Genomic DNA, 25,879 nt, shown 5'->3' with positions numbered 1-25,879 from the left:
AGAACAGGCTAATACCCTGCCACCGCATAGACCATACGATTGCCAAATCGACCTGATACCCGGCGCACAAATCCCTTGTAGGCTAATTTACGAACTCACGGAACCAGAAAACCAGCACCTGAAGGCCTATCTTGACCAATACCTGGCCAACGGGTTCATCCGTCCCTCGAAGTCTCCAGCAGCCAGTCCTCTATTCTTCGTACTGAAAAAGGAGGGGACTTGAGAACGTGCATAGACTATCGTGCACTGAACCAGATTACCGTTAAAAAACGCTACCCCCTGCCACTGATCCCTGAATTGCTTGATAAAGTCAAAGATGCCCAAATCTACACAAAACTAGACCTGAGGGGGGCATATCACCTTGTTCGCGTAAAACAGGGGAACAAACGGAAAACTGCTTTTCGCACAAAATACGGCTTGTACGAATATCAAGTAATGCCCTTTGCACCGCGCCTGCAGCATTTCAATACTTCATGAACGATGTCCTACGGGAATTGATTGATGTCTGTGCTCTAGTGTACATCGACGATGTTCTAGTATATTCCGCATCAAAGCAGGACCACGTTAAACACGTCCGATCCGTATTGGAGAAACTCCGTCAACACCAGCTCTATGCCAAACTTGTAAAGTGCTCATTCCACATCTCCGAGGTGGAATTCCTGGGCTTTATTCTCAGCCCAAATGGAATCCGAATGGATGTACACAAGGTAGATGCATCCTGAACTGGCCATCCCCAAATTCATTCAAGCGGGTTCAAAGTATGCTGGGTTTTGCAAACTTTTACCGCTGGTTCATCCCAGGATTTTCGCAAATCGTGCATCCCATCACGTCTTTGCTAAGGAAAAGCAACAAAAAGTTCCACTGGACAACAGAAGCCGAGGAAGCTTTCCAGGAACTCAAAGCAAGATTCAAATCTGCCCCAATCTTACACCACCCTCGCCCTGATCTCCCATACCTGGTGGAAACGGACGCCTCAAGCATGGCTATGGGAGCCGTCCTCTCACAAAAGGACCCAGAAACGGGCCAGTTACACCCTGTTGCCTTCTGGTCGCGTAAATTCACACCCCCTGAACTCAATTACTCTATCTCAGACAAATAACTCCTGGCCATTTAGTCAGCCTTTAAGGCATAGCGGCACTACCTCTTGGGCGCCAGACACACAATCACCATAATAACTGACCACCGGAACCTCCAGTACCTAAAAACGGCAAAGGCCCAATCCTCTCGACAACTACGTTGGGCTCCTTTTTTTTGCTGAATATGACTACGTGATTACATTTCGACCAGGGGTAAAAAACGGGAAGGCCGATGCCCTTTCCCGTATGGGGGTGGAAGAGCAAGGGTATCAGACCCCTGACCCAATAGCAATCATCCCGAATGACAAGCTCCTAGGAATCACAGCAACCATAAGTCAGAAAGAATTGCATGAAGAAATCCAAAACCTGATGAGTCCGGAGCAATTACAAGCGTGGAGTGCACAAGGAGAACATTACATGATAAAAGATCAGTTGCCCTACTTCAGGAATCGTTTATTCTTACAAACCAAGAACTACGAGAACAAGTCATGTCCGGTTATCATGATTCCTTGATCGAGGGTCACCCCCGAATCGTTAAAACCCTAGCCAAGGTAAAACTAAATTATTGGTGGCCCACGTGGCGTAAAAACATTATCCAATTCATCCTATCTTGTGGAGTGTGTGCTCAAAACAAGTCAGCCAAGCAGAAACAGGCTGGGCTATTAAAACCATTGGAAATCCCACCAGCACCCTGGCACACCTTGTCCCTCGATTTTATTACTGACTTACCACCCAGTCAGGGGTTTAAGACTATTCTTGTGGTCGTGAACCTATTTTCAAAAATGACACATTTGATTCCTGTTAAGGGGCTCCCAAATGCTTCCACTCTGGCAAAGGTATTTCTTGAAGGCATCGTACGGCTCCATGGGTTTCCTTCAGTTTTAGTCTTAGACCGAGGTACTCAATCTGTATCTAACTTCTGGAGAAAATGCTGCTCTATGGCCCAGATCGACATCCGGCTTTCCACCAGTCACCATCCCCAAACGGATGGTCAAACTGAGAGGACAAATCAGACGCTCAAGCAGTATCTGCGTTGCATGTTACACCAAGCTGAAGGAAGCTGGTTCGACCTATTATGGATAGCTGAATATGCTTATAATAATTTCCTACACACCAGCACTGGGCAGACACCCTTTTATACCATGTATGGCAGGCACCCACGTACTTCCGAGTTGGATGTTCCTACAACCCTGGAAATGCCAGTAGTCAAAACATAGCACACAACCATTTCTCTAACTTTTAAAAGGGCAGCTGAACACCTACTTCAAGCTGAGAATTGCCAAAAGAAGTTTGCTGATCAACACCGAGCAAAGGACCCCAACTACCAAGTGGGAGACAAAGTCTGGCTGGCATCTAAACACGTGTTCATTAAAGGAACCCAAACTTTCTGTCCAAGATACCTGGGTCCATTCATTGTCACCTCTGTGATAAATTCTGTGGCAGTCAGACTAGCTTTGCCGTCAAACATGCAGATTCATCCTGTGTTCCATGTGTCTCTCCTTAAACATGTTCAACCCGGGACCCGGGTAGCAACGCCACCGCAGCCAGTAGTAGTCGCCCGGGAGCCAGAATTCGAAGTCAAGGACATCATGGATTCAAAGTATGTCAGATCCAAATTATACTACTTAGTAGACTGGAAGGGGTATGGTCCACAAGACAGGACATGGGAGCCTTATGAGTACATCCATGCACCTTGCTTGCTTAGACGATTTCATCAAAAACATCCAAACAAACCAGGACCAGACAGAAGAGCCACCTGGAGAGGAGCCTTGCGGGGAGTGCTGTCATGATTCCTGCCCCTCATGTCCCCAGCCCTCCAAGATGTCAAGCTGGAGCCAGACCACGATCACCTACATGGCCCTCAAGGGCCTCTCCATCCCTCCAAAGACCACTTGGAGTCAGACTTGGCACTTGTGGCACCAGACTTGCTCACTCCCATAGGATAACATTGGGAATTGGACTTGTAGTGCATTGATGGGGACAAGATGGAGGCCCCCACATGTTTCGGTTCCCAGAACTGCATGTGCAGTCTAGTCTTTTGGGTGTGGTTCAGCCCAGAGACACCTGGGATACCCAGAGACTATTTAAGCCACGCCCAGGCTGAGAAACATGCTTTGTGTTTTCTGCACCTGCAGCGTGACACTCGCTGTGCTCGGATCGGTCTCCAGTAGGCCTGCATCTTTCTTCTGCGCTCAGCTCCTGCAAGAACAAGAACAACGTTAGGAACAGCCTTATCTTGTGGCGCTTCTGCCCATCATTCATCGCTCCTTCTGTTCTGCGGGCATCTTCGGCAGTGTCATTCCCAATCCGGCATGCCGCTAGCATTCAGCAAATCTTTGCTTATTTTTAAAGATTGTACGAGCTTCAAACGTGTACCTGAATCCCAGCCGCTCTGGGGGAACTCTGTCTCCGGAACTTCTCATCCATCTGCAAGAGGGAAAAGACACTCCAGGTTAGCGTTGAAACATCTAGAGGCGCCGCATACCGCACTTACTCACCGCATTTCTTCTTCATAACCGGCATCCACGCTGAAAACGTTGCGGCACCTAAAAGACACAGAAAAAGAAGCCAGTTCAATACAAATACGAAAGGGTCACATCGCGCTCTCACTCACCTTCAGCGCTACTCATCTCAGCAGCACGTCGCCATCCCCAGACGCCGGCCATCAGCTAAGGAAGGAAAGGAACGAAGTTGGAGAACTGTTCAAAAGACTCATTATACTTACCTGTTAGATTCTTGCCAGTGAAGTAACTAGGCAGCAACGAGCCCACATCAATCAATGCGCCCCTGTGCTGAAAGCAGGACGGAGAGCACACTTTCCAAGAAAACAAGGTGAGTTGTGGATCAAAGGGAAGGGTTGGACCCCGGGGAAGAAAGGGTTCAAGTACACAGACAATAGGGAGTTAAACTCTACCAATCCTGTGTTTCAGGCCCAGTCTCCAGTCAAGTAGACTCCAGGGTAGGGTTCGAGGTCGTAAGAGGTCAGAACAGGCTGAGTGACGGCCCCGTGGATACCAGGTGAGCGTTACAGACACCTAACTGACGAACTACACTTCTACCTCTCCATCCCCTACACGACCCTTTGTTTCCGCCAAACTATACTGCAGTTTGCTTAACTATGCACGCATGGTCGTCCGCTCTGTCATATTTGCATGTACCATGGATATACGATAACGTAGACATGTAAGGTTGCATATACGTATGTCTATATGTATGTGTGCATATACTGATACTTCTGATAATGCTTCCTTGATTTACCAAGACCATTGCTTTGTATTTGATGTATCTTGTACCTTTGTATTTTGCTCCTATTGCAATCACTGCTCTATGTATTGTTACCTTTGCACTGTAACTAAGTTTTAAGATTTCTTGTTTCTGTTGCGCCCGTCTACCCAAGGGCTTGGTGCGCATTACCAAACAAATAAACAAACAAACATGGCTGGTCCCTGTGCCCACAATGACGCCTGGTCAGCGGCGAGGTTCCTGGTGAGGGAGGTGGGGGGATTCTAGATTAAATTCGTTTGGACAAGGGTCAGCATTTTGCAAACATTTTAATTAAAGAAATAACGACCCTCCTCGGGATAAGACACAAATGATGCACAATTTATCACCCGCAAGCCAACGTTTTTTTAAAATAAATAATTGGCCTGCTAAAAATGCCCATGGCAAAGCTTACACAAATGCTTGGAAAGTCCTGGGTGCAATGCTTGCCTCTTGCACATTTTGCTTTGCGCAACTCTCCAGGAGTAGATAATCATCCCACTCCTCATGAGATTGTTGCAGGGCGGAGAATGCATGTGCCTTTACCTCTGTCACGTACTATCACTGATGCTCAATCGTCTTCCAGCATTCTAGGGGGAGAACTTGATACGCATCTCACAGAACAACATTGCTTCAATATATATCCTTGCAGACAAGGACAAAAGCTCAATCCTAAAAAAACAAGTGATCAAAAATGACAATTCCCACAAGCAGTACTTCTCTACCCGGTGATAAGGTCTACATTAAAAACCTCATCCGGAAGTGGCAAGAGGGCTTCTATGGGCCCCACATCTTAAACTATTCAACGGCCGTAAAGATTGAGGGCTGGCATGGATGGGTCCACATCACCGATGTGCACAAAGACAAGACCACTGCATCTCATTAACAAGAGGAGCCAAGCATAGCGTAATGGTAAGTATTTGTGAAGTTTCATTCATGTTTTTTCAGCGCTCACTCTTTACAGAAAGCCAGCACAAGAGTTAGGAGATAATGTTTTTAAAGACAATGTTATTATGAAAAGACAACAAACTTAGTCCGATAATATTAACATGTCTTAGTATAGATTTAATATTTTTGTTTTAATTGATTTCAAAAGAAAAATGTGGTACACAGTAAAATAACAATGTAAATATGGTGAAAAGGAGTCTAATAGATGAAGAGGGCTTTCACCATCACAGTGAAAAAGAGCAAAGTGTATCATCTGGAAGCGTTTGATACAACATCATGTTGCATGTGGGAAGAGACAGGGCGAAGGGCACTTGCTAAGTCTGTTCTCTCATCCAACACATAATGGGGTCGCCTAATCTTTTCCTATCCCAGGGTCTATTTTTTGAGGAAACATCTGCAAAACAAGTGGTTTATTTCAAGGAGAACATGTCAGTCCAGTGGGTGAATTGAAGGGGAAAATGTCTATGCTGACAATTACGTGAAAATAAACAAAATGGCCAAAAAGAGAGAGATGAAAAATATGATTATGGAATATATAGCAGAAGGTTCTAGAAGGAAGAGCTAAAAATAAGGGAACACACAATATTTCTGTGTATAAATAAGGAGGGTCAGAGCATTCCCTGGCGTCGCACAAGACCATTAATGAGAATAAAAGGGGCAGTGTGGTATGGTAGCCAGTGGGAGGGGTAGTAATGCATTGTCGTGCTGAAGGGTTGGTGGGATATGAACAGAGCGTGGTAGCTAAAGTGAATAACAGCTGTAAGTCAATCGGCGGAAAATATGTGCGTGCATTGACCTGGTTACTTGAAAGACATCAACCAGTCGATATAAAGAGCTTTACAATTTTTCCTCTATATTTCAGATAGAATGAATCCATCCATCTTGGAATGAGCACGGGTTGTGCCAAGGTGATGAGTGCAGCGCTGACGCAGCGGTCTGCTGTCGTGATGGATGTGCGGTGGGCCTGTGGATCGAAGGCCTATGCCCAGATCATGCCTGAAGGGAGTGGGCTCTGTGCAAGTATCACTCTGCGCAGCCCTGCCCTGATGGTGCCTTGAAACCGCACTGCCACGGAACTTGCGCTGCTGGGAAACGTGGTTTAGCAAAGTGAGAAGCAAAAATCACTAAGCAGAAGAAAAACAGAGAATAATTATTTTTTGGAAAAGAGTGCTGAAAATCTGGCTGCTATCCCTGATTAATTCAGGTTATTCTCCAAGCCTGCAACATTTTTGTACTTCCCTTTTGCTTCCTGGCTTGCAGGCTGTAGCAAATGCGAGGTGGCAGTAGCTTACACTCAATTAGCTGCTGCGGTTGGCCAATTCAACAGCAAAAGGCCTGAAAGCAATAAAGGAAGAGTTGAGGGCACTGCATTTGGTGGCCCTCCAGCACAGGTATGTTTGGACCTTCTAGCTGTTATAGAAGGCGGGGTGTGTGCAAAATTTGAGGGCAGTTGTTGCACCGTCAGACCTGATGGAGAAGCTTTGAATGGAACTTTGAAAGCAGCTATCAGAGAAATGCAAACACTCCATGAAAAAATGACAAATGAAGCTAATCGTGTGCAGTCAAGCAATTTTCACATGCGTGCCCACCTGTCTTTCTTGAGTATTTCGAGTGACTGTCCCTGCATTGGTCCTCGTCATCTTCGGCATTGGCAGACATCTTTTGAGACTTTATACTAACAAACGAAGAAGAAAATGTATGTTGCCCCAGAGTATTGATAAAGATAATAAAAAAGAGAAGGGTAATAATGAACTAATTGGGAAAAATGCAGAGGACGATATTTCTGGGTGGGTCAGAACCCATCCTGAGGATTAAGAGAATTGCGAGCAATTTGGTTCTAATGTCTTGAGGATGGACAGGGGTGTTTATGGGTGGGGGTCTCATTGAATAGTTGGTAGGAAGCTGGGGGGTGACATGACAAGACTAGAAAAAATATAGATTCACAAAAATAAAGTAGCAGAAAAGGAACGGGTGGGACAAAGGCTTAGTTATTGATAGATCAATAAAAGCAGGGAATAATTTGGTAAACATCCAAGTTCAGCGCGGCAAAAATGCATGAACCTACCAGCTGCAGGAGTATCAATCTAAATGGGTTAGGAGGGCTTTCTTGATAGCCACACAGTAACTTGAACTAGACTGGAGAATGCCCTAAATAAGTGTTTCATGTAAGGAAACCTAGATAATAAAGATTGACCACAGATAAGTATATACAATTTAGCATTAGTATATAAAATTTAGCATTGGGTTTAGGTGCGACAAATAGGCCTCAAAACATGCGTTTTCAAAAGTGTGTGTTCGTTTAATTAATTAAGCGACTGGTAGCACTTTGCAAGTCAGACGAACCACAGAATCACATGTTGAGAAGCAAACAACGTTTGTTACTTTCGAGGTCTTAAACCAGACCTCATGGGTCCCACTGAAAGGCAATGAATGCGCAACCATTTTACAATATAACACATTTAATCCACAAAGTTTGATCTACTGACGGTTTCAGAGAGCCCATGGTGGTTTCAAATTGCCCCCGACTACATTTCGGCCTGGCAAGAAGGTCAAAGAGTTCTTAATTTTTAACATTTATACAGAAACTTGTACTTGGTTCAAGGCTCTGATAGTGTCCTGGTAGAAAGCTTTCTCATGAGAAAGGAGATAAGATAACCGGGACAGATGAATAAAGTTCTGCTGGTCATCTCAAATGTTTTAATGAATTTGCATTATGATGTGGGAATCGAGGGTTGGAATGTGACGTCACATGGGTGGAACCAGGGGTGGTGTGCGAAGGTCTGTGGGACCCATTCGTAGAAAGTAATGTATGCCCTTCTATGGGGGCTTGCTATGCCATTGCCAATCAGCTATTCATGGGAAGACTTTTTATGTTGCAAAGTGATTAATACTAATTAGCTTCAACAACTCTAAAAGCTTTTGATTTAAGGGCGTTTCCTTGACAGCGCCTTTTTATGCACTTCTGTTCCGTGTTCTGTTTGAGTATTGCTGTCCCAGCTGCTTCTGAGGCTCTGAATATAACTGCGTTAGTTCATGCCTTGGTACACTGTTTTTTTGACTACTTTTTAAATGATTTCCTGGTGAGTTCCAAGGCGACCCCCTGCCCACAACAATGATACATAATTGGATCATTCAACAAAGGTAACATGAGATGCTTCAACTTGTGCACCTTACTCCATAGCTTTGGCAATACCGAGGCTTCTCCATAAATTTCAAGCATTGCACGCTAGTGCCTATCAAGGGACTTACCTTCCTGGCATTTGTATGGAAGTCCAGCATAGTGATGGTCTTTCTAACGACCGAGCAGATTGCGGACATCGGCCTGGCTATGACACATTTTCAAAACATACTAGCTACAGTAGCTTGCTGCATCCAAAGACTTCTGGCTCTCATAGCAGCCTGTGGGCGATGTGTGCTCTTTGCTCGTCTGAGGATGAGAATGTTACAACTTAATTTCTCTTGAGTCCAAGTACAGGGAGGCAATTATTCGATTGCATTGCCTTGCTGGCCCTTCATCAAGTGAACTGGTGTGGTGAAATAAAGGTATCGGGTAATAATGTCCCCATACATAATGTCCCACTGCATAATGTCGCCGGGAAAAGCCATTGGCGTCATTATATATGGTGACATTATGTATGGGGATGGGTTGCGGGAATGACCCCTGCTCCCCTTGTAAAAAAAAAAAAAACGCAGGGGTTGGAGAGGTGTCCCCCCTCATATTAAATGTAATAATGTCTGCAAAAAACAGCAACTTTTTTGTCAGGAGACATTTTTGCGAGCACATTATTACATGGAACCGAAACAAACTGGACACTTGAACCCTTTGTACAGAGATCATTCTTACAGACTTGTCCCTGTTCAGATGTAGTGTTACCATGAAGGGTCCGAAGACTCATGTACACCGAGCTGCATATCAATCTGCTGGAATGGCAAGCAATTTGAACTTGAAGTGAGGGTCTTACTGTAATTCGGGTGAAGCTGTTTCTTTTCAGGGCAGACTGCACAGCATCATTATTTTGCAAAAAGTGTCACCAATGCTCCACTGCTGTGCCACCTTGCAATGATCCTCTGGGATTGGGCTACCTCCCATGGAATCTCCCTCACGAATGGTCACGTCCCAGGGACCTCAAAAGGCGGCAGACCAGCTGCACAGGCTGCTTCGTTGAAACGATAAATGTTAAATGAGACAGGGTGTCCTTCAATTGATATTTCCACTCTGGTGACATTTGTAGATGTATTTGCAACTACATGCAAACACCAGTACCCCCTCTTTCCCTCTCGAGAGGGAGAGGGTTGAGCGTTGCTCCAAGACACCTTCTCAATTGGGAGGGACTGTTTCTTTATGCTTTTTTCCTGGTTCCTCTTATTCAGATGGTTCTCACAGTTCACAGCGGGCAGGGGATCCTCCATGGACCTGATGGGTCCTGGCTGGGCAGCTAGGTTGTGGTTCTTTCCTCATGGTGCTTTGAACAGAGGGGCACCTTTGCTGGCTGAATTGTTACAACCTCCTTCACCAACAAGGCAATGTGCACCATCCCACCCCACCCCTCAAGTGATTACAGCTTGGGTCCTGAGAAGTTGACAATGAGGCATCCGGCCATTTCTGCATACAACATGGCTATTGGCTATCGTACAGATATACCCAAAACATCTACTTGCTCACAGTATAAAGACAGGTGGACAGCTGTCTGCTACTGGGTTATTGATGATCACATCAATCTGTTGTCCTTCATTGATAATGTCTGGTCTTTTTTTGACACCCTTGGTTACTGCGCGCATCTTGTTCCTGAGCACTCACACAGCCTTTCTTCCAAAGATTGTATCCTTTCATATCTCAGAGAAAGGAAGAGCCCCTTCCTATGACCTTTGCAAACTCTGTCCCTGGTAGAGAACAACCTCCATTGTCTGGCTGTCGCCGTGTTAGTTTTACCTTTATGGAACTTGTCAAATCGGAAAGTCATGCAATGTTCTTTTCAGCATTCAGAATCCTGGATCCCAGGCCTACAATGTGACCATCACCAGATGGTTTTCATAGATTAATCACTGTTCTAAGCTGCTAAACCGACCTTTTCCAGATGTTCTCCATGCCCATTCCTTTATGTCAAAAGACAGCTTCTTGGTCTATCATTTCAGCCTCCTGCAAACACTGTTTAGTTCTGGGTTTGAGGTTGTACGAGATTCGGGCAGGCTGTCTAGCAGAACGTCTTATCTAACTCTTAGAGAGGGTTCTCCTCCTTCAGCACCTTCAGGCAATAGGGGTAAGAAACTGTTACTCACCCAATTGACTACCATGCACTTGGTCCTCTTTCCTCCATATGACCCACCCTCCATCCCCCATAAATCGGTTGGTTAGCAATAGCCAATAAGCAGGCAAAAAACTGACTAGTAATGCCAGTGGGTGTAGCCATGGGGGTTGGACACACCCAGCTTTGACATGGTGTTGTGTGGGCGGCAAAGCTCTTAGAGGGAAAGTATTTTGTGGTGTAAAAAAGCTCTGGTCATGTCCCCATTGGAGAGACTCCCATACGTATGAAGGAAAGGGGACTATAGACTAGAAGTACAGTAGGCACTACAGTGAGCAACTTTCGTTTAGCTCTCCTCTATTGATATGGACTACATTAACTCAATCACTTGATTGGATGCATTACGTTTTCAGTGTTTTCTTCTACAAAGCTGATGTGTCATACTCTGCCTAGGAAGGTTCATTATTGCCACCTATGTCTTTACACTGGTCAATGTTCGCTTTTGCACACTATATTTTTATCTCACTTTTTTGTTCTTATTTCAGGATGGGGCCCTTTTGTTGACATCTGCAACATGGAGTCAGCCTTTGTCTGCACTTTGGGGAATGAAATCCGTCTTTGATCTGAAGTGAGTTACCCCTCCATCCTTTACCACTTGTCCTTGAGTAGCATTTATTTGTTAAAACCAGAGCTTTTCTAGGAAATGCAGTTATTGGCTTTTTATGTTCCAGACTTACTCGGCCGAGTATTGTTTGGTCCTTCTCTTTTTGGTTTTATTAATACATCTGGTTTGTGAAACACCTCTGCCACTTAGATGTTCTTTAACATAAGTTACAGTAAATCAATAATTCTGTCTAATTAATATAAAATGTAGGTGAATGCACGTCTCGACCTGACCATGCTTCCCAATGTGCCTTCCTGCTTCCAAAGCTCTAGCCCTCTAACCTCTTGAGGAGCCTGGTTGTAATTGCACATTTCTTGTTCTCACTCACACTGGCTTCTTTTTCTGCAGTGATTTTCACCTCAGTGCTGAAGTCCGCCACTTCACCCTGTAACTCGCACTGCGCCACAGGTTTGAGCAATGCACATCTTGCGAATCCGATTCCTTCCAAATACTGTATTGGACGGAGCCACTTATGCATTTGGGTGGTGCTTGTTAGGAAATATTTACTTTTTGCACCTTTTTCTCCATATTTTTCTGTTGCACCCAATTTTTTACGTTTGTTTTGTAACCATGTCCCCACTCTTTGGAGGTCACTAAAGCCTTCTGCTTTACTTCCCTGTTTTGCTCATTATTTGGTGCTTTCACCCTGGGACCAATGGGAACAACCAGTCTTGACCCCTGTTCCAGGTTCCATGCCAGCTGAGCCTTGAAGTGTCCCATGACCAACCAGTGGACTGACTAGCTCCCTCCTGTGCTTCTTTGCTGCAGCAGTCATTCCATTTACAGCTTTGGAACTTTGCAGATCTCCAGCTCGTGCCACAAGTCTCCTGCTCCTGCCATTTCAGCCGTTTCACTCCAAGGGAAGCTGTGCTGGGTTGCTCCTGTGTTAGCCACTGTGTAATCGCCTTTCGCTGCCTGACGGTGGTGACCTTCACTGGATATTGTCTTCTTGGTGTCCCCGAGGTGTCCTGAGGCCCCCCCCCCCCTCCCACAGACATCTTCCTTTGTCGTTGTTTGCGTCTTCAACTCAACGCTGCTGGAACTGTTTCCTGTTGACCATAACCAACCAAATCTAAAATTCCTTGAAACAAAGTATCTCTGCTGTCATGGTGGGAACAAGAACAGAAGAATAAGTCCAGAATGAAGTCTGGGACCTACACAAGTGGAGTACGGAACATCCCGAGACCTACTTGATGTTTTCTCCGTCCGTCTCCCATGTGGTATTTTGGGTGCAAGGACCTGAGCCTAACTCACTCTGACTAGAGTTTCTGTATAATCGCATCTGATGACGTTATACTTTGGAAATGGTGACTTTTGGTAATAAGGCACCATACCATTTTGGGGTTGGGATTAAGATTGAGGGAAACTGTTCTCGTGTTGATTTTAAATAGTTCTGCCCATTATTTTCTTTCATCTGACTACTCAAATGTATTGCACTGATAATTGATTCATATGCATTTCCATTCTCCTAATGTAGAATATGTATATATGTTTCGTAAGGTTTTGCCTGGGAATACTTACCTGTGATTTTTATATGGGTGGTGTGTAACTGAAGACCTAATACATAACTGTACTGTTATATACTTACTGCCTAACTTGAACTATTAGTGTTGCTCTGGGTGGACTATATGGCCATAGACCACTCTCACACTTTTCCTGAGACTAGGCCTTGCCTGCACAGCTCTTAACTTGATAGTATTGTGTTTTGGCTAACTGTCTCTGTCTTCCCTGTTGATTATAAATAGTGTGGTCTCCCAAAATCCTCCCATCATGGCTGATTTCGAAAATCTATTTTAGCAGTGCTCTGTCACGATGCCTGCCCCCGGAAAGCCAGACCAGGCCCAGCAACCCCGGAAGCAGGCACCATGCCACTTGAAGCATGCCCAAAAACCCCAGTTAGGGGCTCTTTGGCTACAGTCCTGGCGCCATGGGCGCCAGGCTCATTACAGAAATCTTACCTGTTGCAGACCATGCTGCATACCTACCTGATGCAGACCATGCTGCACGAAGCCAAAAGCCAAATGAGGCTTAAAGGGACTACTTTACCTCAGGGACTCCTTTCCTCTCGGGTGGGGCTGTGGAAGAATACTTACCTGGGACTTCTTCCAAGGCTATTTAAACCACACCCGGACAGCCACACGTGCTTCGCGTTATTCTGCTTGCTGCAGCGTAACGCTCACCGTGTCTTCAGCAGCTCCAGTCTTCAGCCACGCCCGCTTCAGCCCTGGAACACCTGGAAAAAGAAAAGGAGAAGAGGTCAGAACAAAACCCTTACCTGAATCCCTTGATCCAGCACATCGTCGATCTGGAAGAGAGAAGCCTTCTCAGGTGTATTGCCACGCACCTCGCAGAGCCGCGCTGAACTCACCAACCGGGGCTGCATTCCTTTACTCCATCGCGAATCCAGCATCTCCAGGCCATTCTTCAACACCTGGGGGAGACAAGAACAGATAGGTGAGCAAGGGCAATACAAACCACCCCCAAAGACTTACCTGATTTACCACAGGGGGGGTACTCACCTCATCTCGGGTAGGTGTAGTTAATTCTGCATCACTGCCGCACCCCGGGCCCTAAGGGGAAAACGAGGACAATACAAATCACCCCCAAAGACTTACCTGATTACCACAGGGGGGTACTCACCTCATCTCGAGTCGGCGCAGTCAATTCCGCATCACCGCCGCACCCCGGCCCCTAAGGGGAAAAAGCAAGGACAATACAACCTACCCCCAAAGACTTACCTGATTTGCCACAGGGGGGTACTCGCCTCATTTCGGGTCGGCGCAGTTAATTCTGCATCATCGCTGTACCCCGCCCTCAAAGGGGAGAACCACAATAGACTTACCAGGATCTTACCAATTGCCACTTGGAACTCTTCTGGTGGTTTAAATCCGCAACCTGCAAGGGAGTGAAGATCAGACTTTTGAACTCTTACGAACAATTGGACTTAGAGTCAATACTGGAACTCACCAATTCCTCCACGCCAGTGAAGTAACTGGTCGTCTACGCGCCCCTGCGCTCGACGCAGGATGGAGAGCTCATCTTTCCAAATCTTCAGGTGAGATTTAGAGGGAACTTCAGGAGTGTTCTGTGGGCAGACAAGGGGGAGTGGGAAGGCGGGTTAACGCTCAGATTACGGGAGGTTAATTCCCTTTCTCCATTGCAGAAAGATATTCGTACGAATCCAACAAACGAAGCTAAGTGGGTCTCTCCAGTCTGTCATCTCGGCTCTACGTGTTACTCTGGTGGAAGCAACAGCGGGCCAGTCCAGATCGACGCCCCCGTGGGAATCAGGTGAGCGTAACAGCCGCTATGTTGTCTTTTTTACTGGGGATCAACAACGGTTTTACCTTTCACTGTGATCAGTGTTGAGATAGCCACATGCCATCACAACAGAGCTTAACACAGTATTAAGGCATTGGATTCATACTGATACCATATACAGAGTTTTGCAAGAGTGCTCATATACCATAGTTACCCCTAAAACAGCTGTTCTGATTCCAAGATGGCGGCCGGCATGGATTAGACATGCTGACAGCCCGCTTCTGATCTCCCGACGGGATTAAGACATTCCACCACCCCGTTGGCCCCCGTGCGAGGCATTTACACTGCCCCCAAGGGCGTGGTGAGGAGTGAGACAGAGAGCATCGCTCCCTGTAGTGTGCACAGCTCTGCCTGGAGTCTTACGCCGTCTCCAAGTCAGGCGAGAGAAGCAGGACCCAACGCCGAACACTGGAAGTGGGAGCCGGGCAGAGAAAGAGGGACTCGCCAGGCGAGTGCCAATAGGACACAGATCAGCAGCCCCAGGTTGAGGCACCGGACGGAGCCCTGGGTGGGGGCAAGTGGGCAGATCACTCACTGAAAGGAGGATAGAAGAGGGGGGGCCCCACAGTGAGGTGCCCGCCCGGCCCCTAGGGGAGTGGGGAGCCTTCAGGGAACACACAGGGAGCCGAGGAAGAGGCACCGAACCCCGAGGCCCTCCGGCAGTACCCTCTGCATCTGGCGACCAGAGCAATTAGCACCCCCCCGCCCCCAAAGGGACAACCCTGTCACAGGGGTACAAGAGAGGTGTCACCGGAGTATTGGACCTCCGGACCTGGAGCAGATATCTTACCTGAAGGTGGGACAATACAGCACAAGGAGTAAGGGCCTATGAAGAAGGTGTCGAAACCCTGGATAAAGGCGGGAAGTGAGGCAGCACAGATACCGGAAGCCCTGGGTGAGAACGCAGGTCCCCCGTTGAGACAACCCAACAAAAGCTCGCAAAGGGGCTCCCACAAAACTAAAACAATCGAAAAAAGAAATGCGAAAGCCCACCACGTACGGGAGGGAGCTATGGCCTCAAGACCTAAAGGAAAAAGCGGAAAAGGCAACTCAGCCTCTGAGCGACACGCAGGGCACCCTCCACTCCTTGTGGCTAACGAAGGGTGCAAGAGAAGGCACCAAGGGCAGTCATGAAGGGGCGAGGGAGAGAGGAGCCCCGGAAGACTAGCAGGAAATTACCCTGGTCACGAGACAGGACTTTCTGGGGAAACTACAAGCGCTCCAAACCAACCTTGCCAAGATGTTCCAGGATCAATTTCAACTCGTGCGCTCAGACCTGAACGAAGCCTTAGGAGAGATCAAGCGGGATATAAGACAACTGGGCGAAAGAACAGATCTCCTGGAAAGGGGATTCCAGGAAATTGACAAGGAAACCACTGCTAACAGAAAAGCCATAGAGCACCTCGATGTGGCGACCCAAAACCTGGAAATCCAGATGGAAGATATTGAAAACAGGTCTAGGAGGATCAACCTAAGAGTGAAATTGCTGCCAGAAACGGTCCCAGACAAGGAGTTGAAGCAGAAAGTCTGGAGGATCTTTGCTGAAATACTGGGGGAGACAACCCCAGACAGAAATGAGCTAGACCGCATCCACAGAGTTGGCAGGTTGGTTAGGGGGCCCACTTGGAAGCCAAGGGATGCGCTGGCCACGTTTGCTAGATACGCTCAGAAGGAAGCAGTCCTCCAGGCGGCGAGGGGAAGAGAGAGCCAATTATGTACAAAGGCCAACTCTAGCGCTGTATCAAGATCTGGCCAACAGCACACTGATAAAGAGATGACAGATGGGCCCTGTACTGAAAATACTCAACGAACAAGGAATACGCTACAAATGGACAGTCCCGTTCGGCATAGTGCTTGATTGGGAAGGAAACCAGAAATGTATAACATCAGTACAAGAAGGGGCCAATGTGCTGTAGATCGATCTAGAGGAAGGTCCCCCAGGAAACGGAGGGCAAACTACCGGCAGCAGGCCAAGGCCAAGACCGTGGGAATGGACAACAGTGGGGGACAAAAGGAGAAGGGGCCCGAAAGGAAACAGACCGCCACCGAAGGAGAGTGGCAAGGATCCACTATGGACACAGGAACTGAGGCACAGGAGGAGCCCTAACCGAAAGAAGCATACTAGGGGTGGTGGACCTCTAAAGGTGACAGCAAAGCTCGAGGGGGCATAACATCTTGGGGTCAGAAAGGGCGATGAGGCCCGGTCGGGAGGGATGGAGAGAGCGGAGGGGGTCAAGTCCCCAGACAGAGAGGGGGAGTGAGGGAGGGAAGGGGAGTGACTAGGGGTGGGGGGGCGTCAGGGGCGACACGATGGGAGAGAGAGACAGGGAAAAAGAGGCACAGAGCAACTGCATGAAGAAGGGAGAGAATGGGGACCTAAGGTAGGCCAAGGGCAGGGCAGGACGATAACTATTCAAGTGGGTAACACATAACGTTAGGGGGCTCAATACCCCCCTTAAGAGGAAAAAAATAGAACAATTCACGAGAAAAGAGAGTCTGGATGTCTTGGGGTTACAGGAAACACACCTCCTACACAAGGACCAAGGGTGGCTAAAGTTGCGGGGGTTCGACCAGATTTTGCATGCTTCCGGGAAGAGCAAACGGGTATGGGGGGTGGTGTGGCCCTAGCCATTAAAAACACGGTGAATTTTAGAATCGTCGAAACCATACGAGACAAGGAGGGTAGATATATTATTGTCAGGGGATCGCACTAGGACCTCCCGTATACCATAGCAGTAGTGTACGCACCAATCTCTGGGCAGGAGTAATTTCTGAGGCGCGTTGTGGGGACTCAGCATGGGGTCAAATAATCATGATGGGGACCTCAACATAGCTTAGGATTGTGAGCGGGGGCCCGGCGAGGGGTGGGGGTGCAGTGATGTCAGCAGAATTAAGGGACCGGATCGGGGGGGGCTGGGCTACGTGATGTATGGCGGGAGTTAAAGGGGGATGAATAGGGTTACACTTTCCTATCGGGAGTCCATGAGTCCCAATCAAGGATCGACTATGTGTGGGTCTCTGTGGGTCTGATGGGTCGGATTCGGGAAGTGAAGACGGGCCCCATTGGATAGCGGACTACAAGTTTGTATCCATCCAAATGGATCTAAGGCGAAAGGAAAGAAGGGTGTGGGGATGGAAATACCTGAAGTTCTTACTTAGAGACCCGGTCATCAGAGAGGAAATGGAAGGGAAGATGAAGAGCTTCTTCGCGGATAACGAGAGGGGACACGAGAGAGGACATAAGATGGGACGCCTTCAAAGCCACGCTCAGGGGAGAGTTGATGGCAGCAAGGGCACAGAGGGAAAAGCAGTTGAAGGAGCTAGAGACGCAGCTGGAAACGGAGGTGGAGGCGGTGAGACAGAGGGCGGGCAACTCCAACTAGGACCTCCATGAGGGAATATAGAAGGGCTCTAGGGCAACTAGAAGTCCTCCAAACAAATACAGCCAAAGGGGCACTGCTCTCCGTTTGCCTAAAATATTACGCCAAGGCAAATAAGGCGGATGCCCTTATAGCACAACTACTGAGGGGGGCGAGGTTGAAGGACATGATCACAGCTCTGAAAACGGGAACTGGGGAGCGGGTCACGCGGTCGGGGGACATCCAGAAAACACTGGCAGAGTTTTATGAATCCCTGTATGCATCACAGTACCCTCCGGGCCACCTACAGGTGGAGTTTCTGGAAAAGGTGCAGATTAAAAAAATTGGGAGGGAGGGAGGCAAGGGAAACCCTTAACCGGGAGATCACAGAGGACGAAGTGAGGAGGGTAATTGGTAAACTGCCTTTAAACAAGGCCGCGGGCCCAGTTGGTTACACGGCAGCCTTTTATAAAACATACGCAACAGCACTAATACTGCACCTCACATTTATCTCTAATACTTTCAGGCCCACAGGCAGAATAACCCCATCCATGGAGGAGGCTAGACTTACTCTTCTCCTTAGAGGAGAGAACATCTTACACGCCTATAGCATTGATAAACGTTGATGCTAAGATTTATGCAAAGATCCTGACAAACAGGTTAGAGGTCCTTCTCCCGAGCCTGATCCACCCGGATCAGGTGGGTTTCATAAGGGGCTTCATAAGAGGCAGGCAGACAGCAGACATTAGGAGGGTGGCCCACCTCATGGAAAAGGCACAAAGGACGGACACTTCCGCGGTTCTCCTGGCTCTTGATGCAGAAAAGGCGTTTGCCAGCGTGGAGTGGTCCTTTGTGTTCCGGGTAATGCGGGAATTGGGCCTGGGAGGGGAGTGTCTGACAATGGTTCAGGCCAATTATCAGACACTGTCAATAAGAGTGTCAGTGAACGGGGCAATGTCAAGACCCGTTAGGCTGAGCAGAGGCACGAAACAAGGTTGCCCACTGTTATGAAAATAAACACTGGCAAATCTGAAATCCTAAACCTAACTCTAAAAGCAGAGGAATGCGACACATTGAGGGCAGTCGCTTGTATGGAGCCCGGGGGGAATCGAGTACCTGGGAGAGAGAATCACAGCGACCCTAGCGGGTTGGTACGCAGCCAACTATCCTCCGTTAATGAAGGATATCAAGAGGGACTTCCACGGTTGGAGGAATCTCCGAGTTTCGTGGCTGGGATGACTGGCCGCAGTCAGAATGGTCACACTCCCACGATCATTAGGCAATCCCTCAGGTGGTATCAACAAGCTTCTTCAGGGAGCTAAAGGTCCTAACTAACGAGTTATTATTGGGAAGAAAGAGAGCGAGGATTATTAGACACCTATTGATGGCACCTAGATGGGAGGGAGGGAGGAAGGGAGGGCTGGTGCTACCGAACTATTTGTGAACTTATTTTATTTTATTTGAAAATCCTATCTCACACTTTTTATATTTAATTGTAGGGATTTGACAATAGTTTTTTTTTTTTCAGTATAGGCCATTTATTTTGACAAGACGCTACAAGGACGTGCCTTTTTTTCATTTGATGGTTGAAGCTTGCTCCCACCTTAGATTTAGGTTTAGATTAGGCGTTTTTCCAACCTGCATTCAGTTTCATAAACACCCTTGAACTGTGATCACTTGTCTGTCTATTCTTGATACCATGCCTTCCTTACACCTCCCGTCTCTAACCCTCCACCGGGTTGACATCTTAATGTCATGTTCTCCAAACTCATGGATCTGCCCTTTGCGCCTATGCAGAGAGCCAGCCTAAAACATTTGACTTACAAAACTGCCCTCCTAGTAGCCATCACCTCTATAAGACGAGTCAGTGAGCTACCAGCTTTGTCCGTATAAGACCTTTTATTCATAATCCACAAAGACAGTTTGTCCTTAAAACACATCCTAGGTTTTCACCTAAGTTAATTTCAAAGTTCCATGTTAGTCAATCCATAGAACTTCCTACCTTCTTTCAAAATCCATCCAACTCCGCAGAGAGAAGCCTCCATATACTTGATGTACGGAGGGTGGTCTTGTACTATGTGAACAAAACAAAACCCCTAAGGAATACAGACCAGCTCTTTGTTTCCAAAGCACCTGGGAGAGAGGGCGTTCACATATCAAAAAAGGCCTTCTCCAAATTGATAGTCAAGTGCATACAGCTCTGCTATTCCTTATCCAAAAAAGTTGTGCCTTTCACTCCCAGGGATCACTCTACCAGAGCCACCTTAGCCTTTGTTGCAAACGTTCCTCGAGACGCCATTTGCAAAGCTGCTACATGGAGTTCCATTTATACTTTCACACAATATTATTGCAATGACTTTCACTCTAAAGCAGATTCACAGGTGGGACAAGCAGTTCTAAAACATCTGTTTGCCGCTGTACCTTCTTACATCCCACCTCTTTCTCCAGATACTGCTCGCTAATCTATGCAGAGCATGTTATCTAAGCAGATCCACAGGCCTCAGAAGTGATGCATTACTTAGCTTAATCGTATTTCTGATTCTTTTATCTGTTTAGATTCACATGCGCTCACCCATCCTCCTCTGCTGGAGTCGCAGGCACATAGATGTTTTCTGGTTTATCATTGTTTCTGCTTTATCACATCTGTACTCATGCTACACTTCATGCAACCTCATGTCAGAAACAATCTGAGGGACGTTGATGCATGAAGGACCATGGGCACAGTACACGTCACACTAGGATAGTATTACTAACACGCCTTGTTGACGTCTGTTTTTGAGTTTCGAAAACAAATCTTGCAAAACTCTGCGACTACCTCTAGTTGTCAGACTATGCAGAGAATGTGAATCTAAGCAGGTACAAGCATCAGAAATACGATTTTCCAACATGGGGTCTGGCATGGATTCACATGCTCATGAATACTCCCCGTCTTCAGGCCAGGAATCCTCGGTATAGAAAAAATCAGTATCAGTTTTGTTTCTGATCTGCCTTTCTTAGTAGTAACCAATCACTGGTCTCTGGGTCATACTGCCCCCAGCCAATGACTGCCCTCTCCCTAAGCCCCGCCTCTGGCAGCCATCCTCAGATTTTTACCGCACGTTCAAGTGTTGGGAGTCCTCGTGCTGTAGCTCTGGAGCTTTTGCTGCGTTTTCGCGCTTTTTCAGGAGATTGTTCTCATTTTTTGGTTAAATTGAGCCTCAAGCTCCACCGTTTCTACATCCGATCAACGGGGACCCGTTTCAGAGTTTTCTATGCCCCTCAAGGGTGAAGATTTCGTCGAGTTACGCTTTTGGAGGATTCCAGAAGTTCCGAGGCCTACCCAGGACATGGCCCAGGAGAAAGGAAGCTTGACGCCCGGGATGCTGTTCAGGACCTGCCCTGAATGCCAGCTTCAGAATGTGTTCAAGGAGGACGAGCATTCGTTATGCCTCTGTCTCCATGAGGACAAGACGCACGTGGAGAAGGACTCTGCTTTTTGTGGGAACATGTCGGAGCGGACCATGAAGGATCGCCACCTCCGTCTCGCCAACTGGCTGGAAGGGAAGAGCCCGTTAGGCAAGAAGAAGAAAAAGAAGTCTGAGCGGTCTTCTAAGTCCTGTGAGGGCGCCCCAGCGACGGGGGCCCAACAAAAGGCCAAGCACCGCGAGTCCGCGGGCACCGGCAGCGCCGAACGGTCGGGCTCCTTGGCTGCCAGGCAGGGCGCATCCTCCCCGGCGCCATCAGCCACGAGCCAAAGCTCTGGCTCGGGTAAGAGGAAGTCTGAGAACCCGGAGAAGCTTCTGGAGAGGCCCCGGTCGATCTCAAAGATTCCGGCAGAGAGGGAGTGATGCTCGGACCCTCCCCCCAAGATGAAGGCCCCAGGTGTACAGAAGGTGACGATGGCCTTAATTCACCCTGCTAAGACCTCGATCGAGGATGTCGCAGCGGCCCTGGCTCAGCCTGTGGAGGCTACGCCAGTGGAAGCGACCTCAGGATCCTTGGTCTCCCTGCCACCGCGGAGGGAGTAATCTTTCAAGCCCATCAAGAAGACCCCCGTTGGAAAAGGAGGGGGGGGGGGGCAGGTGGCCATCGTGAATTCAGACACGACCTCTGAAGAAGAGCTCATCGAAGTCGTGGAGAAGGTCCAGCCCATCGGGAGGGATCCCGACTAGGGCGACGAGAGCAACTGTGCCGCCGACGAGGTTCCTCAAGAGCCCTCGCGCCCGTCGTTTCCGGTGCCGCAGGACACTTCGGCGGCCATTTTGTCAGCGATTCAGTCCTTATGCTCGGAGATAAGGACAAGGTTGTCCCTCCCCCCGACGGAGGTACCTGAGCCAGACCCGACGGGGGAACCGGAGCCGATACCTTCGGAAAGTCCACCGCATAAGTAGAGGAGGACGCATCCTCCGCCACCTCTCCCACCTCTGCGGCCTGCTCTGCCTTCCCCCCGGTCTACTACCCACGGGGATGATACAGGCACGGACACGGCTACGACAGGTACAGATGACGACGGAGGTGACGATGGGACGTGTCCCCCATCGCCCCCTGCTCGGCGTCCCCGCCCGACGAAATTGGATCCTTCCAGCCATGATTTTCAGGGCAGCTGAGCTCTTCCAGCTCTGCCCCCCGAAGAGAAGAAGGAGGAAGGGTTCCTTTACCAACGGCGCAAGCCTAAAAGGATGAGGGTCCTCGCCGTACCACTTCTTGATGACATCTGGGATGAGGGGCTCGCCCTCCTCAAGAACCCTGCCACGGCTCCTGCAAAGAGGGACCGGTACGAGACGAAGTACTGGGTCCCCGACACTGCCCCCTTGTGCCTTCGGGTGCAACCTACCCCGGATTCGGTCGTCTCGGCGGCGGCAAAGAAGAAAGCTGTGGGGGCATCGGCCTCGACATCAACTTCCCCGCCGGACGGCGAGGGCAGGAAGCTGGACACGATGGGACGACGGGTCATTTCATCCGCAGCGATGACCATCAAGGCGGCCAACGCCCTGGCTATCGTAGCCCGCTACAACGGAGTTGTGGTTCAAAATCGCCCCTCTATTGGACTTCCTTCCGGACGCCAAAAGGGCTGAGGCCCTTCAAATCTTACAGGAAGGTGAGATTGCTTCGGACCATGCCATCACGGTGGCAACGGACATCGCCGACACCGGTTTCCGTCAGTTGGGCAACGGCGTTTGCCTGAGACGAGGATGGCTCAAGGCGACGGATTTCCGCCAGGACATTCAAACCTAAGTTTTGGACATGCTCTTCGACAGGAACAACCTGTTTGGGAAGACGGTTGATGAGTCCCTTCAGGCTATCAAGACAGACACAGAGACTGCCCGGGCACTGGGAGTGCTCCAACAACGACGGCCGTCCTTTCGGAGCTCCGGAGGCAGACAAGGTGCCTCCAAGGGATCCGGCAGTGGCTCCTCGACGTACCGCCAAGCGGCAAGATCTTCGTCTCAGGAGGCCTACAGGGGACGCGGCAAGTCAGGTGGTGCCCGTCGTCGTCGACAGGGAGGTCAAGGAGGAAAGGCGGCCTCCAAACAAGATTGAACCAACAGTGGGGTCGGGCCCCCGCCGAAGCACCCCGGTGGGAGGCCGGTTGGCAAGGATCGTCAGTGTGTGGGAGTGCATCTCCAAAGACCGTTGGGTGCTGGACGCCCTGGCCCAAGGGCACGCTCTCGAGTTCCAGAAGAAGTGCCCTCGTGTTCCACCCGTGGCCAGGAAGGAAAATCACGTCCCTCAACTACTGTTGGAAGTAAGGGCGATGCTCAAGAAAGGTGCCATTGAGCTCGTCCCAAAGAGGCTTCGGGGCTCCCGAGTTTACTCAAGGTACCTCGTAAAGAAGAAGACAGGAGGGTGGCGTCCCATCCTGGACCTGCAACGACTAAACAGATACATCAAGGCACAGAAGTTCCGGATGGTCACCCTCCAGCACTTGCTGGGACAGCTGGAGAAGGGCGATTTCCTGTCGTCGTTGGACTTGGAGGATGCGTACTTCCACATCCCCATTCTAAAAAGACACAAAGTTCCTCAGGTTCGCGGTCCAAGGGCAGCACTACCAATTCAAGGTCCCTCCCGTTCGGATTGAAGTCTGCACCCAGGGTGTTCACCAAGTGCCTCGCACCGGTGGCGGCACGGCTGCGCCTGCAGGGGGTACACGTCTACACCTACCTGGACGACTGGCTCATCCGGGCAAGGACTAGGGAGCTCGCCGTGGAGCACACTGCGAAGACCGTCCAGCTACTCATGGACCTGTGGTTCTCCATCAACTTTCCAAAATCCCACCGGGTCCCGTCGCAAGTTGCCCTGTTTCTGGGAACCAAGCTCGACACAGTGGCGCGGCTGGCCTCGCCGTCGGAGGAAAGGACCAGGACCATCCTGGGCAAGGTGCAGCGTCTGCTGGCCACGGACATGGCCAGGGTAAGATCTATCAAGTCCCTCCTCGGGATGATGTCTTCCTGCATTTATCTGGTGCGCCTTTGCAGGCTTCGGATGCGCCCCTTACAAGAGTTCCTCGACGCCCGCTGGGTCCAGTCGATGGGCAGCTTCGAGGACAGGATCCCACTCAACGAGACGTTCCGTCAGGCGATCCGGTGGTGGGGTACTCATCTGGCGACAGGCATGGACTTTCAGACCCCAGCTCACCAGATGACGGTGACGACGGATGCCTCCCTGGAAGGTTGGGGAGCGCACTCTGGAGATCTTCACGCGAGAGGCCTTTGGCTCTCGGAGGAGAAGTCACTCCACATCAACATCTTGGAGCTCGGCGCAGTGTTCTGGGCCCTCGGGTCTTTTCTTCCGTCCCTCAAGGGCAAGGTGGTGAGGATCTTCACCGACAACACCACCACGATTTTCTACATCTGGAAGCAGGGCGGAACCAGATCCCCTGCCCTATCCAAGGAAGCCCAGGATCTGTGGCATTGGGCCGTCGCCCGAGGGATGTTTCTGGTGCCTTTTCATCTGGCAGGAATAAAAAACACCATCGCCGACTCCCTCAGCAGAGAGCTGCGCTCGTGCCACGAGTGGGAACTACGCCAGGATCAAGTGGATCGACTCTTCCGATGATGGGGCGAACCCCAGATCGATCTCTTCGCGACGGTGACGAACTCCAAGTGCCGGAGGTTCGCCAGCAGGTTCCCCCAGCCGAGGAGCATGGGCGATGCTTTCTCGTTCCCCTGGGATGGCCTATTTCTTTATGTGTTCCCTCCGTTGCCATTGCTGCTCCGGCTCATCAACCAGCTCAAGAGGTCCCGGTGCAGGATGATCCTCGTCGCACCGGCGTGGCCGAGACAGATCTGGTTCCCGGACCTTCTGGACTTGTCAGCGTCCACACCAGTCAAGCTGCCGACGGACGCGGATCTACTCTCCAGAGAAGGAGGCGCCATTCTTCATCACAACCCAGAGTCGCTGAACTTGCAGGCCTGGCTCCTGCAGCACTAGAGTTTGGAGGGTACGACATTCCAGCCGACTGCAGAGAGGTTCTTGCAAAGGCCAAGTGCTACGGACATAAATGGAAGAGGTTCTCTGTCTGGTGCCGTGCACAGAAGATTAACCCTCTGCGGATTACGGCCCCTCAAGTATTGCCGTACCTACTGTCATTGGCCAAGGCTGGACTAGCTCACGCTTCCATCAAGATACATCTGGCCGCCATCTCACGCTAGACCAGGACTACGGGACCGGCGTCCTTGTGGTCTCATCGGCTGTTGAAGGAATTTATGAAAGGATTGTTCCGAACATTCCCGCCGGTGAAGGCCCATGCCCCGGCGTGGGAGCTCAACATGGTGCTGACCAGGCTCATGGGGGCCCCATTTGAGCCTATGCATTCGGCATCGTTTAAGTTTCTGTCGTGGAAGACAGCTTTTCTCGTGGCCATCACCTCTGCACGACGAGTGGGAGAGATCCAGGCCCTATCTTGCAAGCCAACGATACTTGACTTTTCACGACTCGAGGGTGGTGCTGAGGACGCACCCCTCCTTCATGCCCAAGGTGCTGTCGGACTTCCACCTCAACGAACCCTTGGTGTTGCCAGTTTTCTTC

General features: G+C 49.4%; 1 protein-coding gene across 3 annotated transcripts in view; it reads left to right on the top strand.

Moving 5' to 3' along the window:
• Positions 1-25,879, top strand: part of DCAF1 (DDB1 and CUL4 associated factor 1) — a 1,932,496-nt gene that overhangs the window by 1,101,146 nt on the left and 805,471 nt on the right. For all 3 annotated transcript variants that reach the window (XM_069644104.1, XM_069644105.1, XM_069644103.1), the window contains exon 16: positions 11,074-11,156. In XM_069644104.1, the coding sequence (XP_069500205.1) occupies positions 11,074-11,156 (83 nt within the window). The remainder of the gene's footprint in view (positions 1-11,073; positions 11,157-25,879) is intronic.

The sequence above is a fragment of the Ambystoma mexicanum genome, chromosome 2p (genome assembly GCF_040938575.1).
Source record: "Ambystoma mexicanum isolate Mex_15411 chromosome 2p, UKY_AmexF1_1, whole genome shotgun sequence".
NCBI classification, from domain to species: Eukaryota; Metazoa; Chordata; class Amphibia; order Caudata; family Ambystomatidae; genus Ambystoma; species Ambystoma mexicanum.
Note: the sequence above shows the minus strand (reverse complement) of the source record. Positions and strands in the feature narration are given on the sequence as shown.